Source organism: Oncorhynchus keta, chromosome 30, assembly GCF_023373465.1.
Source record: "Oncorhynchus keta strain PuntledgeMale-10-30-2019 chromosome 30, Oket_V2, whole genome shotgun sequence".
Taxonomy (NCBI): domain Eukaryota; kingdom Metazoa; phylum Chordata; class Actinopteri; order Salmoniformes; family Salmonidae; genus Oncorhynchus; species Oncorhynchus keta.
In genome coordinates, this window is record NC_068450.1 from 25209509 (window position 1) to 25222406 (window position 12898).

The following is a 12898-nucleotide window of genomic DNA, read 5'->3' on the forward strand; positions in this document are numbered from 1 at the left end:
TTTCATCAAGGATCTGTCTTTGCTTCTTTCATCTTCCGCTCGATCCTGGCTAGACTCCCAGTCCCTGCCGCTGAAAAACATCCCCAGAGCATGATGCTGCCACCACCATTCTTCACCGGAGGGATGGTGCCAGGTTTCCTCCAGACATGACGCTTGGCATTCAGGCTAAAGAGTTCAATCTTGGTTTCATTAGACCAGAGAATCTTGAGGTGCCTTTTGGCAAACTCCAAGCGGGCTGTCATGTGTATTTTACTGAGGAGTGGCTTCCGTCTGGCCACTCTACCATAAAGGCCTGATTGGTGGAGTGCTGCAGAGATGGTTGTTTCTCCACAGAGGAACATCGCGTTCTTGGTCACCTCCCTGACCAAGGCCCTCCTCCCACGATTGCTCAGTTTGGCCAGTCGGGCAGCTCGCTTTGTCATTATGGGGTATTGTGTGTAGATTAATGAGGAAGGCTGTAACGTAAGAAGATATGGAAAAAGTAAAGGGGTCTGAATACTTTCACAGGCTATGTGTATAAGTTAGACTGCCAGAGGACTCTTGCGCCAGTTATAATTTAAAGGCATGCCTGTATAAACTATCAAACAAAATGGCCAGTATCATTGCTTGGCATTACTGCTAAATATATTCACATGGAGCGTTTTATTTTTAACCTTTAAAAAAACATGCATAAAAACCTTGCTGTTTCTGAGAATTGTTGTGTTCAACATAACTGAGTGGAATGTGTTGTGTACCGTCCCTACTTAATGTAATTCCTTATTTATTTATTTATTTGCGCTGTTACATAGGCATATTAGTCTATATTGGATTGACTTCAGATATGGTTTGATATGAAATAATGTGAACTCCTACAAACTCCGTATTTCCTTTTCCACAAATACTATAAGTATCCTGGATGTTGAGAAGAATATGGTCTCCGAGGACACTGAGAGTGTGTGAACATTAGAATCAAGGTGTTGTCTGTCTCGTACACCTTGCTAGTTGCTTGATTGCAAAACATAGGTGACTCCTCATATCTGGCTCTGAAATAGGGGATTGCTCAGTACTGAAATAGGGGATAGCCCAGTACAAAAACAATACTCAAACCTGGCTGTGTCTTGGAACTGGCCGACTCAACTGTTGAACTCCCTGTGATCAAGTATTGATCAAGTATTTTCTCATCTTCTAAATAATGTTTTTTGTTTATCTAACAAGCTCTTTTGTTCTCATAATGTAATACTGCTCCTTCCCACCAACTCTCTTCCCTTTCAACCCCTGAAAAGTTAAGACATGAAACAGAGGACGTCATCGCTGTTGGTCAGTATTGGAGTCAGTCCAAGGTCAGTCCATTAGCCCAGCTGAACCCTCCTGCCCCTGAACCATGTTGCCCCACTGCGTCGTGCGTACTCAGTTGTGTCCTCTCCTTTTCTAGAGGATGTTAATCTGTGGAAGCAGAGCTGTGTGACTGGGGTTGGTCACATGGTCAGACCCTGGGAGGTTATGGTTCATAGGCTAGCTGTGACGACAACCCCAGGCTGCATTCTCCCCAGAATGCTCTCTGTTGGTCACAAGTAGTACTCCTTCCCATGGTCTAGTCTATACAGATCCTCAGTCTCTTATTATCCCCTAGTCTTAATCGACTGTGTGTGATGTGTCTGTGTGTTTGTGTTGTAGATGTATTGGTAGTGGGGGGTTTCAGTCACACATTGTCTCCCTTGGTATTGGTGGTGGGGGGTTTCAGTCACACATTGTCTCCCTTGGTGTTGGTGGTGGAGGGTTTCAGTCACACATTGTCTCCCTTGGTATTGGTGGTGGGGGGTTTCAGTCACACATTGTCTCCCTTGGTATTGGTGGTGGAGGGTTTCAGTCACACATTGTCTCCTTGGTATTGGTGGTGGGGGTTTCAGTCACACATTGTCTCCTTGGTGTTGGTGGTGGAGGGTTTCAGTCACACATTGTCTCCCTTGGTATTGCTGGTGGGGGTTTCAGTCACACATTGTCTCCCTTGGTATTGGTGGTGGAGGGTTTCAGTCACACATTGTCTCCTTGGTATTGGTGGTGGGGGTTTCAGTCACACATTGTCTCCCTTGGTGTTGGTGGTGGAGGGTTTCAGTCACATTGTCTCCTTGGTATTGGTGGTGGGGGTTTCATTGTCCCTTGGTATTGGTGGTGGGGGGTTTCAGTCACACATTGTCTCCCTTGGTGTTGGTGGTGGAGGGTTTCAGTCACACATTGTCTCCCTTGGTATTGGTGGTGGGGGGTTTCAGTCACACATTGTCTCCCTTGGTATTGGTGGTGGGGGTTTCAGTCACACATTGTCTCCCTTGGTATTGGTGGTGGAGGGTTTCAGTCACACATTGTCTCCCTTGGTATTGGTGGTGGGGGTTTCAGTCACACATTGTCTCCCTTGGTATTGTCACATTGTCTCCTTGGTATTGTGGTGGGGGGTTTCCTTGGTATTGCTGGTGGGGGTCACACATTGTCTCCCTTGGTATTGGTGGTGGAGGGTTTCAGTCACACATTGTCTCCCTTGGTATTGGTGGTGGGGGGTTTCAGTCACACATTGTCTCCCTTGGTATTGGTGGTGGAGGGTTTCAGTCACACATTGTCTCCCTTGGTATTGGTGGTGGGGGGTTTCAGTCACACATTGTCTCCCTTGGTATTGGTGGTGGAGGGTTTCAGTCACACATTGTCTCCCTTGGTATTGGTGGTGGAGGGTTTCAGTCACACATTGTCTCCCTTGGTATTGGTGGTGGGGGTTTCAGTCACACATTGTCTCCCTTGGTATTGGTGGTGGGGGTTTCAGTCACACATTGTCTCCCTTGGTGTTGGTGGTGGAGGGTTTCAGTCACACATTGTCTCCCTTGGTATTGGTGGTGGGGGGTTTCAGTCACACATTGTCTCCCTTGGTGTTGGTGGTGGAGGGTTTCAGTCACACATTGTCTCCCTTGGTATTGGTGGTGGGGGGTTTCATCTCTGAAGTGTTATTTCTCTGCGAAGCAGGTAACATTTACTCAGAGATACAGAGGAAATGAAGAGGCCGATTGGATCTCTTTCTCTCTCCCTCTCTCTCTCTCAATTCAAAGGGCTGACAAACATCGCGGAATGTTTCAACTCACAAAATAATACTTAGAATGTTTATATAATATCTTTAGTTCAGTAAAGTTACTACTAGACAACACATTGTCTGAGAAACGGAACTTTTTCTCAGGTGCTTTTTGTTAGATTGGTTTTCATAACTATTCTAACAGAAAACACCCGAGAGAAGGTTCAGTTTCTCAGACAATGTGTTGTCTAGTAGTAACTTTAGCTAGTCTGGAGTGGGCCTGTCTGTTGTACTGTTTGGTACAAGCATTGCCAGGGGAACAGGGAAGCCAGTTTGAATGTATGTTTATTTATAACTGTCAAGGGTTTGTAAATGGTTGAAACAACTAATGTAATCAAATGCACTGAAAAAGGCCTGCAGTTAGGAGTTCAACATATGATATTCTCACAGCTGGAATAATGATGTTGCCATGTGTTTATTGATTATTGAAGAAGATTTCAGATACAGAAGGCACATGTTTTATCTCACACAAGGAACATTCTGTTCTTATTGAACAACAATGACATGGATGGGGTAGTCTCAGGCTGAGTTGAATAGCTTTAAGCTATTGGGACAGGGCCTTGGACTTCAGCGGCGATGTAACTGTAGATGTTATGTAACCGCAGACACAGGAGGCTTCCAGCAGCTTATGTCACACCAGGAAGCGGAGTCCAAGTACTGCCTTTGAATTTTCTCAGCTGAGTTTATATTTATTCTCTGACTGCCTCCGGTATTTGTACTACGCTTCTGGGTGTAATGGTTACAAGTTTTAGTATTGTAACTTCTAATCATTTCGTTCACTGTTTTTGTTGAGTGTTCCTTGCTCTTATAGTCATCACATCCAGACTTAAGCTAATGTAGAAATAAACAAGTCAATCCTAAGATATTATATTTGAGAATTCTTCATTAAGACCGCCCCCGAGACATGGATATAGATTTTGACAAACATAGCCGCTCTGAGCTCATCAGGTTCTTGACAGAGTTGGCATGAAGCCATATAGGCGGAGGAGGTAATTACCTTATTAACGGAGTAATTCGTTTTGCATGTGCGGTCGAAATCCAAATTGCCTCCACATCCTGTTTAACCATTCCGTGGGGCCAGGGGTTGAGTCTAGCTGTCACTGACCGCTGATGGCTTCCTCCTGCTGGGTCGGCATGGCGTGTCTGAGGCTATCCTGCTGGGAGCTCCAGACCAGCTCTAGCTCCAGCCCCAGGCAGCCCCCTCCAATAATCTGCCCCAGGCACAGGCTGCTTATCTCCGCCTCATCCTGTGACATGACAGGGCGGTGTCACTGAGGGCATTGTAGTAGAGAGAGATTGGTTGGCTGAGACCATCCCTGATCTCTCCTTCTATAGAGAGCAGGGTTATGGATGTGGTTGTTGCCCTCAGTGGAGATGCACACAGCTGAGTTACAGTAAATAGGGATGAATGAAATAGTGCCTGATTTAATCTACATTGTACTGTGGTCTCATTATTAGTTGCTCAAATCCCTGGAAGGCTTCCTTCAATAATATAGCTAATTATCTCCCCCTCTGCGCCATAGTCAATGGCTCTCTCCCTCTGCGCCATAGTCAATGGCTCTCTCCCTCTGCGCCATAGTCAATGGCTCTCTCCCTCTGCGCCATAGTCAATGGCTCTCTCCCTCTGCGCCATAGTCAATGGCTCTCTCCCTCTGCGCCATAGTCAATGGCTCTCTCCCTCTGCGCCATAGTCAATGGGGTGGCAGGTAGCCTAGTGGTTAGTGTTGTGCCAGTAACCGAAAGATTGCTAGATTGAATCCCCGAGCTGACAAGGTACAAATCTGTCGTTCTCCTCCTGAACAAGGCAGTTAACCCACTGTTCCTAGGCCGTCATTGTAAATAAGAATTTGTTCTTAACTGGCTTGCCTAGTTAAATAAAGGTTTTAAAAAATGACTCTCTCCCTCTGCTCCTTAGTAAATGACTCTATCTCCCAGCAGTGACTGCAGTATCATGGCCTCTGGACCATCAGATGTGTTGACCAACCAGGATCCAGCAGACACCACTGAAGAGTGCACAGGTATACCCATACTTTAACTAATTGCTAGCCCTTTAAAGGGGCTTTTCACTTTTCTCTGGTCATGGAACTCTGTCCGTCTGTGGTAGTGCTATGGTCAATGTGTGACAGCAGATCCTATTTCATCAGATTTACAGTATCTAATCTTTACAGTATCTAATCTGTGGATCTATGCCTCCCCTGAAGATTTGCGTCTGAGAAGCCTTGTGGTTCATTGCAAGTTGAAGTGAGATGATTTTATCATGATGAGAATCCTTCCACAAGATCCATGCTAAAGTATCAGTGTTTCTTCGAGACCAGTGTGCTATTATCTCTTTATTGCAGGGAGCACTGGGCTTCAGGGAGGATCAGGTCAAGCTTAGGAAGGAGATTTTCTTATAGTTTTATTGGCAGGAAATTAAGTACAAAAAATAAGAACATAAGAACACATTTTCCCACTGTCTGTCTGCCAACCCTTCACCCTGCTGTGATGCGCTCTGGGAACAAGGAAGTCAGGATCTGCAAGGTCAGGCTGGGAAGCGTCTCTGGAGGGCTAGCTGGGACGTGGATTAGCCCTTTCCTTCAGGAATAGCTCCCATTGAAAAGGGGAATAATCTACTCTATCAGATTGAATTTCTAAAGCGGAGCACGGAGGGCAAAGTACATTAAAATAAATAATTTGTCAATGGCTGGCGGTGTGCTGGCCGGGGGATAATTTGGAATACCCTGATGGGCGGCTGCCTCATGGCAGTATCCTCGTGACGACCTGGGAGGATAGTGGGGGACAGGGGTGAATATTCCAAGGAGTTAATCTTCAGTCAAGATAGTAGTTCTTTGTGTACTACAGACTAGGTCTTGGTCATGACTCTTCCCAAGATTTTTTTATTTATAATACACAGTTTATTAGGTACAACCATCTAATACTCCCGAGTGGCGCAGCGGTCTAAGGTACTGCCTCTGTGCTTGAGTCATCACTACTGACACCCTGATTCAAGTCCAGGCTGTATCAAACCCGGCTGTGATTGGTAGTCCCATATGGTGACGCACAATTGGCCCAGCGTCGTCCGGGTTTGGCCGGTGTAGGCTGTCATTGTAAATAAGAATTTGTTCATAACTGACTTGCCTAGTTAAATAAAGGTTCAATAAATAACATATTTTTTTTCATAAAAGTTCTGCTTCGGACCCCACTTTTCCTCCAGAACAGGGTGAATTCTTCAGGGAATAGATTCTATAAGGTGTCGGAAACGTTAGTTGCTGAATTGGTATAAAGGGACCTAACGTGTCCCAGGAAAATATTCCCCACACCAGTATACCACCGGCACCAGCCTGTACGAGGCAGGATGGGTCCATGGACTCGTGCTGCTTACACCAAATCCTGACTCTGCCATCAGCATGATGCTACAGGAACTGGAATTTTGTCGAACCAGGCAATGTTTTTCCACTACTCAATTGTCCAGTGTTGGTGATCGTGTGCCCACTGGAGACACTTCTTGTTTTTAGCTGATAGGAGTGGAACCTAGTGTGGTCGTCCTCGGGTAATAGCCCATCCATGACGAGGACTGACGAATTGTGCGTTCCAAGATGCCGTTCTACACACCATTGTTGTACTGCACCATTATTTGTTTGTTTATGGTCTGCCTGTTAGCTTGCATGATTCTTTCCATTCTCCTTCCACCTCTCTCATCAACAACCTTCTCGGTAAACCCTAGACACTTTCGTGCTTGAAAAGTCCAGGCACCGACGATCATACCACGCTCAGTCGCTTAGGTCACTCGTTTTTCCCATTCTAACGTTCAATGGAACAGTAACTGAATGCCTCGATGCCTGTCTGCCTGCTTTATATAGCAAGCCACGGCCACGTGACTCACTGTCTGTAGGAGCGATACTTTTTCATGAACGAGGTGGTGTACCTAACAATAAACTGAGCAGTGAGTGTATATAATAATAATAATAATAATAATATTATTATTATTATTATTATTATTATTATTATTATTATTATTATTATTATTATTATTATTATTATGTCAATTAGCAGACGCCTTTATCCAAAGTGACTTAGTCATGTGTGCATACATTTTCTTTATGGCTGGTCCCGGGAATAGACCACGTACCCTGCCATTACAAGTGCCATGCTATATACCAACTGAGCTACAAAGGACCACGTTTACCTGGGATAACAGTTTGTAATAGGTTGAACATCAGCTCAAGGGGAGTAAGTTGTGGTTGGGTACGGCAGTGGTCTCCAGATCAACAAGTAAATTCAGTTTCTGTTTCTGACTGTTTATCTCCTGGTCATGCATCTCCTTCATGTGTCCCATTTAGGCCTACATTTAGCCTGTTTGACAAAAAGACCCTCTCTGAACAGAATGTCTTTGTGTTTACATTTTCAGCTATATGTACAGTATGCATCCAAAATATGTAGTGCCTCTCCTATTGGGATAACGTTTTCCATGAATTGTTGACTTTTCCAGCCATACTGAATGGGCCAGTTTAAAGTGTGTGATCATACCAGCTCTAGGCCTTGTCTACAGTTGGATCTCAAAGTCTTTTCCAGAGCATGTGAGCCAGTCACGGGATGGTGTGGCTTTATATATAAATAGTCTCTCACTTGCAAGCTTCAAGCCTCCAAGCAGCACTCACTCTTTAATCAGACGATTGCATTCCTGGCTGCTGAAGGGCTCCATCCGAGGATTGTTCATGTTGTAGTCATCCCCTCCCAAATATTGGCAACATTTCTATGGATCCAACTAACTTGACCTTCTCTTTTAAGAATTGGCCATTCTGCTTTGTTTCTGGTTATGCTGCTACTTTGGCGTAATCGACATATTGTTTCTAAAATAGCTTGATGTGTTGTATTCATGAGCTGTAGGCACCACCCTTATCACCTAGCAAATGTCTCAGATCTTGGCCTGCTATTATTCTCAACAAAGAAGTTGAGAGAGTTTACACTCACAAAAAAACACTTGAAGTAGTTAAAAAGAGGTGTTGAGAATTTCTACTGTGGTGCTAATGTAAATGGACCAGTGGGAGTATTTTTACTATCTCATTAATGCTACCTGGGTTTATGACCAGCAGGGTAACTACTCTCACTTGAGTTCACATGAGGGAATAGTTACATTTCAAATAATGATTGAGGTTCGTTACAAAGCTTTCAGTTAGGTGGTCTTATTTGTTCAGTGGTGGAAAGATGTGAAGGAAAATGATAAAGAATATGGTTAAAAACTGGTGAAAACTGGTAGTGAAGGAATAGGTCCCATTTGTTAACTGGAGATGAATAACCTCTGCCATGCTCTATTCTTAATGTGATCTTCACTGTAGGCAAGAAGAAGTCCAAGTTCCAGACCTTCAAGAACTTATTTTCTAAGAAGAAGAGAAAGGAGGCTGCTGCTCCTGCCAGGGGGGACAGTGGGTTGAAGTGTAGCCAGTCTAGTGACAATGTCAACGCCCCCGAACCTGCACTTCTCATCCGCTCTGAGAAAGACGAGGGTTCTGGGTAAGATGGTTTTCTTTTCACAATACAGGCAATTTCATTTTATTCCCAAGGAACAAATGAGTCATAGAATTTCTCCCGGGTAGTGTGAAGTCTGCTCTACATATGGTTACAACTTTAAAGGTACATATTTGTCCTAATTTAGAGTGGACTGCTGGAAATGAACGTTCTCCCTACCACTTAGTCACCTGAATAATAAACCCAGTCTTCTCCGCTCATTCTAGAGCTTAGTGAATATTTATTTTTTAAGCATGCAGCCTTATAGGCTACCTGCTGCAGATTCAGGGTCTGCGTCCCAAATGGCTCCCTATTTGATGCACTACGTTTGACCAGGGTCCATAGGGTTCTGGTTAAATGTAGTGCACCATACAGGGAGTAGGGTGCCATTTGGGACTGAGGCAGGGCTAGGGACTTGTCATTTCTGCTTTTTAGGTTTTTCTACAAACTTTATTAGACTTAGTCCTACATGATTGAATGGAGATGACCCAGCCACTGCCTAGAAGCGCAAATGTTCTGATCTGTCATTTTTTTGTTCTATTTCTTTCTTTCAAAGGTCAAAAATAAATATGGGTAATAAGGCTCTGTCACATGACAGTGTCTTTGTCTCTGAATCTCCCCTGTCAGAGGTGACTGAGGGTCTAGGAGTCTCTCAGGACAGCATCCATGGGAAAGTCAAGTCTCTACAGGTGGGTAGTAGAGCCTCTCCTATTCCTCCACACTGGGACTGGCTGTAATATGACCTGTTGTAGCTATGCTCCTATACTTTACCATCTCCGACATTCAGGTCTCTCCATCGGTGTTAGCGTTGCCACTCCGTCTGTAGAACCTGGGTATAAAATTAGCCCGTCTGGTCATAAGCTGGTTAGACTGGGCGCTAGTTAGCCAAGGCTCATCCTTAGTTGTCACCTGTTCTAGACAGCATCCCACTGAAGGTCAGAGTGTACGTACAGAACTCAGAAGCACAACACAGCTAGTGTTGGCTAGGCACAACCACATGCTAGAACAAGGAGGAGATAATCTCGAGAGAGAGAGACTTGGCTGGTGTTGTTCAGTCATTTTGGAGAAGGATATGGATTCTAAAGCCTGTGAGGAAACAGACCTGAGACTGTGTCTTTGGGAGCAGTTGAGTTCATACTAATAGAGTATTTTCAGTTTGTGTGTCTGTGGTACCGCTTTCTTTCACCACACACAGTCTATTTCTCAGCTAGAGAGGAGCTATTATTTCTTTAACAGACTTTCACTTATCATTCTACTTTGAGAAGAGTTCTCTACCAATGGGTTGGATAGCATGGTCTTGGAGAACACTTGGTCTGACAGGAAAAGTCACTCTGCTTAGTAAACTAATCCTGCACACACATCATGATAGCCACTCCCTATGAACACATAAAAATACTGAAAACACTTGAAAATAGGTAGGAGTGGTTGATAAGTATGTTATTCCCCTGCAGCTCCAGCTGAAACAATCAGGCTCTCCTCCGTCTCTGTTGAAACAGGTCATCAGGCTAGGCTCTCCTCCGTCTCGGTTGAAACAGGTCACCAGGCTAGGCTCTCCTCCGTCTCTGTTGAAACAGGTCATCAGGCTAGGCTCTCCTCCGTCTCTGTTGAAACAGGTCATCAGGCTAGGCTCTCCTCCGTCTCTGTTGAAACAGGTCATCAGGCTAGGCTCTCCTCCGTCTCTGTTGAAACAGGTCATCAGGCTAGGCTCTCCTCCGTCTCTGTTGAAACAGGTCATCAGGCTAGGCTCTCCTCCGTCTCTGTTGAAACAGGTCATCAGGCTAGGCTCTCCTCCGTCTCTGTTGAAACAGGTCATCAGGCTAGGCTCTCCTCCGTCTCTGTTGAAACAGGTCATCAGGCTAGGCTCTCCTCCGTCTCTGTTGAAACAGGTCATCAGGCTGTTGAAACAACAGGTAGGCTCTCCTCCGTCTCTGTTGAAACAGGTCATCAGGCTAGGCTCTCCTCCGTCTCTGTTGAAACAGGTCATCAGGCTAGGCTCTCCTCCGTCTCTGTTGAAACAGGTCATCAGGCTAGGCTCTCCTCCGTCTCTGTTGAAACAGGTCATCAGGCTAGGCTCTCCTCCGTCTCTGTTGAAACAGGTCATCAGGCTAGCTCTCCTCCGTCTCTGAAACAGGTCTCCGCTCTCTGTCTCTGTTGAAACAGGTCATCAGGCTAGGCTCTCCTCCGTCTCTGTTGAAACAGGTCATCAGGCTAGGCTCTCCTCCGTCTCTGTTGAAACAGGTCAGGCTCTCCTCCGTCTCTGTTGAAACAGGTCTCAGGCTCTCCTCCGTCTCTGTTGAAACAGGTCATCAGGCTAGGCTCTCCTCCGTCTCTGTTGAAACAGGTCATCAGGCTGAAACAGGCCCTCCTCCGTCTCTGTTGAAACAGGTCATCAGGCTAGGCTCTCCTCCGTCTCTGTTGAAACAGGTCATCAGGCTAGGCTCTCCTCCGTCTCTGTTGAAACAGGTCATCAGGCTAGGCTCTCCTCCCTGTTGAAACAGGTCATCAGGCTAGGCTCTCCTCCGTCTCTGTTGAAACAGGTCATCAGGCTAGGCTCTCCTCCGTCTCTGTTGAAACAGGTCATCAGGCTAGGCTCTCCTCCGTCTCTGTTGAAACAGGTCATCAGGCTAGGCTCTCCTCCGTCTCTCCTCCGTCTCTGTGTGTGAAGGTCAAGATGGATGAAACAGGTCATCAGGAACTCTTTCAGAAGATCAGGCTAGGCCTGCCCTGAAACAGGTCCCAGGCTCTCCTCCGTCTCTGTTGAAACAGGTCATCAGGCTAGGCTCTCCTCCGTCTGAAACAGGTCATCACTGTCCCTGAAACAGGTCATCAGGCTAGGCTCTCCTCCGTCTCTGTTGAAACAGGTCATCATTATGCAGTCAGGACTGGTCATCAGGCTATGAAACAGGTCATCAGGGGTCTGTGTGGTCAACTTCATGTTAGGTCATCAGGAGGCTCTCCTCCGTCTCTGTTGTCACCAGATTCTGCTGAAACAGGTCAGCTAATCTCTTCCGTCTCTGTTCAGTCCCTATTATAAGGCTCTCCTCCGTCTCTGTTGAAACAGGTCATCAGGCTAGGCTCTCCTCCGTCTCTGCAGGTCACACGGTCTCCTCCGTCTCTGCACATACAATAGATATACAAGGTCACATACCTGTTGAAACAGGTTCATGCTCTCCTCCTCTCATGAAACAGGTCAAGCTAGGCTCTCCTCCGTCTCTGTTGAAACAGGTCATGACTCCATGCAGTCATGCTTCCTCCGTCTCTGAAACAGTCACAGGAGGCTGTTGAGGAGAGGATGGCTCATAATAATGCCTGGAATGCAGTGAATGGTATTAAAACGTATGGAAACCATGTGTTTGATATCATTCCAGGAATTTCGTTCCAGCCATTACAATGAGCCTGTCCTCCCCAATTAAGGTGCCCCCAGCCACCTGCGGTCTACAGATCTATTACTGCCAATCACCCTTTTTCTAACTGCATTGTCTCATCCCATCTGTCTCTAATTCCAGTCTTCCAAACCGGTGCAGAGGAACAGCTCCCTGAGTCTGGAAGGGACCGACAGTGATGAAGACCAGGTAATAACCAGTTATCCATGTCTCTAGTTTACTTCTTTGTTTTTGTTATGCGCTTCCTGTTAAGTGGACACTGTGAACAATCTTCCTGATCATTTGATCACCATGACCAATCAGAATATGAGTGGGCTATTTTGTCATTTGATTTTAAGAATAAATCAGTCCCTATTATAAATGACTCCTCCCAGACGAATTCCATGACCAGTGAATGGTATTAAAACGTATGGTATGTTGCCATTACAATTGAGTCTCAGAGCACATCTTTCTTTTGAACATGAAAGGCTGTTGAGGAGAGGATGTCATAATAATGCCTTTGAATGGTGAAGTATGAAACTGTGTGTCTTTTGATGAATCATTGTCGTTGTCTTTTGCCATGAAGATCTATTACTGCCAAAGCTGTGCATTGTCTTTTGTCTCTAATTCCAGTCTTCCAAACCGGTGCAGAGGAAAGCTGAGTCTGGAAGGGACCGACAGTGATGATGACCAGGTAATAACCAGTTATCCATGTCTCTAGTTTACTTCTTTGTTTTTGTTATGCGCTTCCTGTTAAGTGGACACTGTGAACAATCTTCCTGATCATTTGATCACCATGACCAATCAGAATATGAGTGGGCTATTTTGTCATTTGATTTTAAGAATAAATTAATGTCCTCCAGACGAATTCCATGAGTTGAAGTCTCAGAGCACATCTTTCTTTTGAAGTATGAAAGCTGTGTGTCTTTTGATGAAGTATGAAAGCTGTGTGTCTTTTGATGAAGTA

General features: G+C 45.3%; 1 protein-coding gene across 1 annotated transcript in view; it reads left to right on the forward strand.

Annotated features, from left to right (window-relative positions):
• Nucleotides 1-12898, forward strand: part of LOC118371217 (capping protein-inhibiting regulator of actin dynamics-like) — a 32196-nt gene that overhangs the window by 2511 nt on the left and 16787 nt on the right. Inside the window, exons 2-10 of the mRNA XM_052487001.1 lie at nucleotides 5021-5103; nucleotides 8401-8575; nucleotides 9126-9258; nucleotides 10417-10455; nucleotides 10510-10665; nucleotides 10730-10807; nucleotides 10955-11032; nucleotides 11068-11226; nucleotides 12076-12141. Coding sequence (XP_052342961.1) covers nucleotides 5021-5103; nucleotides 8401-8575; nucleotides 9126-9258; nucleotides 10417-10455; nucleotides 10510-10665; nucleotides 10730-10807; nucleotides 10955-11032; nucleotides 11068-11226; nucleotides 12076-12141 — 967 coding nt within the window. The remainder of the gene's footprint in view (nucleotides 1-5020; nucleotides 5104-8400; nucleotides 8576-9125; nucleotides 9259-10416; nucleotides 10456-10509; nucleotides 10666-10729; nucleotides 10808-10954; nucleotides 11033-11067; nucleotides 11227-12075; nucleotides 12142-12898) is intronic.